This window comes from Gorilla gorilla, chromosome 20, assembly GCF_029281585.2.
Source record: "Gorilla gorilla gorilla isolate KB3781 chromosome 20, NHGRI_mGorGor1-v2.1_pri, whole genome shotgun sequence".
NCBI classification, from domain to species: Eukaryota; Metazoa; Chordata; class Mammalia; order Primates; family Hominidae; genus Gorilla; species Gorilla gorilla.
Genome location: NC_073244.2, coordinates 15,146,805 through 15,152,692, shown reverse-complemented (window position 1 = coordinate 15,152,692; position 5,888 = coordinate 15,146,805). Strand labels below are relative to the sequence as shown.

The following is a 5,888-nucleotide window of genomic DNA, read 5'->3' as shown; positions in this document are numbered from 1 at the left end:
ATTTCATGATGAAGACACCAAAAGCAATTGCAACAAAAGCAAAAATTGGCAGATGGGATCTAATTAAACCAGAGAGCTTCTGCACAGCAAAAGAAACTATCATCACAGTGAACAAACAACCTACAGAGTGGGAGAAAATTTTTGCAATCTATCCATCTGATGAAGGTCTAATATCCAGCATCTATAAGGAACTTAAACAAATTTACAAGAAAAAAAAACCATTTAAAAAGTGAGCAAAGAACATGAACAGACATTTTTCAAAAGAAGACATATAGGCGGCCAACAATCATATAAAAAAAAAGCTCAATATCACTGATCATTAGGGAAATGCAAATCAAAACCACAGTGAGATATCATCTCACATCAATCAGAATGGCTATTACTAAAAAGCCAAAAAATAACAGATGCTGGCAAGGCTGTGGAGAAAAAGGAACACTTATACATTGTCAGTGGGAGTGTAAATTAGTTCAACCATTGTGGAAGGCAGTGTGGGAATTCCTCAGAGACCTAAAGACAGAATACCATTAGACCCAGCAATCCCATTACTGGGTATGTACCCAAAGGAATATGAATCATTGTACTATAAAGACACAAGCACACATTATGTTCATTGCAGCACTATTCACAATAGCAAAGACATGGAATCAATCTAAATGCCCGTCATTGATAGAATGGATAAAGAAAATGTGGTACATACACACCATAGAATACTATGCAGCCATAAAAAAGAATGAGATCATGTTTTTTGCAGGAAAATGGATGGAGCTGGATGCCATTATCCTTAGCAAACTAGTGTAGGAACAGAAAACCAAAGACCACGTGTTCTCACTTATAAGTGGGAGCTAAATGATGAGAAAATATGGACACATAGAGGGGAAAAACATACACTGTGGCCTATTGAAGGGTGAAGGGCTGGAGGAGGCAGGGATCAGGAAAAATAACTAATGGGTACCAGGCTCAATACCTGGGTAATGAAATAATTGGTACAACAAACTCCCATGACACAAGTTTGCCTGTGTACAAACTTGCATATGTGCCCCTGAATTAAAATAAAAATTAAAAAAATAAAATAGACTGGGCATGGCGGCTCACGCCTATAATCCCAACACTTTGGGAGGCAGAGGTGGGTGGATCCCCTGAGGTCAGGAGTTCCAGACCAGCCTAACAAACATGGTGAAATCCCATCTCTACTAAAAATACAAAAATTAGCTGGGAGTGGTGGCTGGCGCCTGTAATCCCAGCTACTCGGGAGGCTGAGGCAGGAGAATCGCTTGAACCCAGGAGGCAGAGGTTGCAGTGAGCCGAGATTGCGCCACTGCACTCCAGGCTGGGTGAAAGAGCAAGACTCCATCTCAAAAAAAAAAAAAAAAAAAAGAAAAGTGGATGATGTACACTTGGCCTCTAGGGTCAGGACAGCAGCCATCCTGAATTTCTCCCTTGTTCTGCAAGGATTTAAGCACCCTGGGATTACAGTGCCAACACAAATTCCTTGGCTAACGAGGAGCTTTGGCAATTGAGCCGCTAGGGAGGCAGAGACTACAATGTACCAGTGACCACCGCATTCATGAGCCACTGTGCCCAGCCAGAAGCTTTTATTTCTTATAAGAGAAAGAAACTCTGACTATAATTTGCATGAATAAGAAACAGAGTTATTTTTTATGACAAGAACTTCAGGGGTAAGAAATGCATGGGAGCAATAGTGTGGGGATTCATGCAAGCCTCGGGAAGATGGCTCCATGTCTGTGCTGATTTTCCTCTTGCAAACAGATGTCTGCACAAATGTAGGCATCATATTCAGACATGGTGCTCAGAGAAAACCGACGGTCTTTCTGTAGGTCTGCTGTGAAGAGAGTCTATTTGTAATAGAAATTTTCTTTTTAAATTTTATTTTTATTTACTTGTTTATTAGTGACAGGGTCTCACTCTGTCACTCAGGCTGGAGTGCAGTGCCACGATCATGGCTCACTGCAGCCTTGAACTCCTGGGCTTCAGCGACCCTGAGTAGCTGGAGCTACAAATGAGTGAGTGCCACCACACCTGGAGATATATATATATAGAGGATATACATATATATCCTCTATATGTATAATTATATGTGTATTACACAAATATATTCTAATTGTATAATTGTAGGATTAGCTGTAGTCTCAGTGCTCCCGTGCAAAACTGTTTAATGTGTCTTCACTAGGAAGATTACTCTGTAGAGAACTACTTTCATTTGAGAAGGAGATGTCGAGTGTAAGACAAGACAGGAGAAAAGGGAAGTTGGCAAGATTTTGGGGCATAATTTTTTTCTATAAGCACACACACACACACACACACACACACAGCAGGATCATCAGTCAGAATTATCTCTCTGAGTGTGAGGAGCAAACAATGGAGGTGTCAAAAGAGAATCAAAGGAGTGGGTGGAGAGTCGTCTGTTGCAGCTGTCTTTGGAGCTTGAGGAGGTGGCTTTATTTTCACCAAACTATCTGGGAAGCCAGGCATGGTGGCTCATGGCTGTAGTCCCAGCTACTTGGGAGGCTGAAGCGGGAGGATTGCTTGAGGCCAGGAGTTTGAGACCAGCCTGGGCAACATGGCAAGATCCTGTCTCTAAAAACCCCCAAAACAAAACAAAAAGCTCTTACATATCTGGAACGCAGCTCCTATTCTGGCACTCATAGAGTCTCCTAGGACTGAGATTCCTCTGTTAGTGTCCACAGAACAGACACACAGAGGAACCACCCAAGACCTTTCCTCACAGAGAAGGTTCTTGGCCTTGCCCGAGAACTACTGGTGTGAAATCTCTGAGAAATGTGTGAGGTATGAGAATTTTTAATAAGCACTTTGAGAGATGCTGATAACCTCTGAAGCCTGATACTCATAACTTTAATATTAGGAGAACATGAGAAAACATATTTAGGGTTAGAAATATGAAGGGTCTTTCTTTAATCGTACTTGTTACATTATCATATACAAAGTAATGCATAAAATCTATCTATCTGTAGGTAGTGTAGAGCACAGTGGCTCACGCCTGTAATCCCAGCACTTTGGGAGGCGGAGGTGGGCAGATCACAAGGTCAGGATATGGAGACCATCCTGGCTAACGCAGTGATACTCGTCTCTACTAAAAATACAAAAAATTAGCCGGCCGTGGTGGCGGGCGTCTGTAGTCCTAGCTACTCAGGAGGCTGAGGCAGGAGAATGGCGTGAACCTGGGAGGCGGAGCTTGCTGTGAGCCGAGATCGTGCCACTGCACTCCAACCTGGGCGACAGAACGAGACACTGTCTCAGAAAAAAAAAAAAAAAAATCTATCTGTAATTCTGAGAGAATAGTAACATGATAAAATCGCATATACCTATCTGGCATTAAAAATAAGTTAATGTCATCAACATAGAACCTACCTGTAGGATTTTCTACTCAAATCACCTTGTTTTCTTCCAGCAACAAATACACTATCCCGAATTCTGTAGTTACCATTTTCTTTGAAAACAGGATGACTGTTATAAAATTCTCTGTAATTTACTTGCAGTCTTGTGGGGGAGAGGAGGTGAGCAGCTTGCTAAACTTCACCTTATCTTCACTTTGCTGTGGTGTTTTTTTTTTTTTTTTTTTTAATGGAGTTTTGCTCCGTTGCCCAGGCTGGAGTATAATGGCATGATCTCGGCTCACTGCAACCTCCGCCCCCTGGGTTCAAGCGATTCTCCTTTCCTGGTTCTTGACACAGCTTTGTATTATTTCTGTTGGCTGGCGTGAAGTCTCTGGGGGTCCAGACAGAGTCTTCCAGCCATTTTCCTGGTATGTACTTTGTTTTATTTTATTTATTTTTTGTTTTTTCATTACCAAATATTTTTAATAATCAGAACAGCAGAGTGGTGGCACATGCCTGTAATCCCAGCTACTCAGGAGGCTGAGGAAGGAGAATCGCTTGAACCTGGGAGGCAGAGGTTGCAGTGAACCAAGATTGTGCCACTGCACTCCAGCCTGGGCAACAAGAGCGAAACTCCATCTCAAAAAAAAAAAAATGATGAGGCTGGGCGTGTTGGCTCACGCCTGTAAACCCAGCATTTTGGGAAGCCAAGTCGGGCAGATCACTTGAGGCCAGGCATTTGAGAGCAGCCTGGCCAACATGGTAAAACCCCGTCTCTACTAAAAATACAAAAATTAGCCAGGTGTTGTGGCAAGCATCTGTAATCCCAGCTACTTGGGAGGCTCACGCAGAATTGCTTGAAACCAGGAGGCAGAGGTTGCAGTGAGCCAGGATCAAGCCACTGCACTCCAGCCTGGCCACAGAGCAAGACTCTGTCTCAAAAATAAATAAATAAATTTAAAAAATAAATAAATAAAAATAAAAAATGATGACCCCTTAACCATTTCCAGAATTAACAGTTATCGATGCTGTGCTGTATAAGCTTCAAGTTTTGTAAAAGCAATGAAGTAATATCAATACAAAAGGCAACACTTATTTATTTTCTTCCCTTAGAATCCACCCCTTTTCAAGATGGTGTTTGCCTCTGGTGACGTTGCTCCCGCAGTCTAGAAAACACATTTGATTGTCTAATCATCCCATTTTTTGATCATCAAAAACATGGGACCCAGAAACCAAACAGCTGTTTCAGAATTTCTTCTCATGAAAGTGACAGAGGACCCAGAACTGAAGTTAATCCCTTTCAGCCTGTTCCTGTCCATGTACCTGGTCACCATCCTGGGGAACCTGCTCATCCTCCTGGCTGTCATCTCTGACTCCCACCTCCACACCCCCATGTACTTCCTTCTCTTTAATCTCTCCTTTACTGACATCTGTTTAACCACAACCACAGTCCCAAAGATCCTAGCGAACATCCAAGCTCAGAATCAGAGTATCACTTACACAGGCTGCCTCACCCAGATCTGTCTTGTCTTGGTTTTTGCTGGCTTGGAAAGTTGCTTTCTTGCAGTCATGGCCTACGACCGCTATGTGGCCATTTGCCACCCACTGAGGTACACAGTCCTCATGAACGTCCATTTCTGCGGCTTGCTGATTCTTCTCTCCGTGTTCATGAGCACTATGGATGCCCTGGTTCAGAGTCTGATGGCATTGCAGCTGTCCTTCTGCAAAAACATTGAAATCCCTTTGTTCTTCTGTGAAGTCGTTCAGGTCATCAAGCTCGCCTGTTCTGACACCCTCATCAACAACATCCTCATATATTTTGCAAGTAGCATATTTGGTGCAATTCCTCTCTCTGGAATAATTTTCCCTTATTCTCAAATAGTCACCTCTGTTCTGAGAATGCCATCAGCAAGAGGAAAGTATAAAGCGTTTTCCACCTGTGGCTGTCACCTCTCTGTTTTTTCCTTGTTCTATGGGACAGCTTTTGGGGTGTACATTAGTTCTGCTGTTGCTGAGTCTTCCTGAATTACTGCTGTGGCTTCAATGATGTACACTGTGGTCCCTCAAATGATGAACCCCTTCATCTACAGCCTGAGAAATAAGGAGATGAAGAAAGCCTTGAGGAAACTTATTGGTAGGCTATTTCCTTTTTAGCGATCTTTGTCCTCTGCTTTGAACTGGAGCTTCTAAAATAAATCATCATGACAGGATTCCTTGGTAAGCCAGAGTGCCTGACTCTTGCATGAAGATTTACTTTTTTTTTTTTCGAGGCAGAATCTCGCTCTGTTGCCCAGGCTGGAGTACAGTGGCACGATCTCGGCTCACTGCAAACTCTGCCTCCCGGGCTCATGCAATTCTCCTGCCTCGGCCTCCCGAGTAGCTGGGATTACAGGCGCCCACAACCACACCTGGATTTTTTTTTTTTGTATTTTTAGTAGAGATGGGGTTTCACCATGTTGGCCAGGCTGGTCTCAAACTCCTGACTTCAGGTAATCCACCCACCTCGGCCTCCCAAAGTGCTGGGATTACAGGCAT

General features: G+C 43.1%; 1 protein-coding gene across 1 annotated transcript; it reads left to right on the top strand.

Moving 5' to 3' along the window:
• The first annotated feature begins 4,571 nt into the window (after positions 1-4,571).
• Positions 4,572-5,507, top strand: OR7G1 (olfactory receptor family 7 subfamily G member 1). Its single transcript, XM_055371570.1, is given in 1 exon segment — positions 4,572-5,507. A coding segment is annotated over 1 exon segment (936 nt).
• Positions 5,508-5,888: the final 381 nt, after the last annotated feature.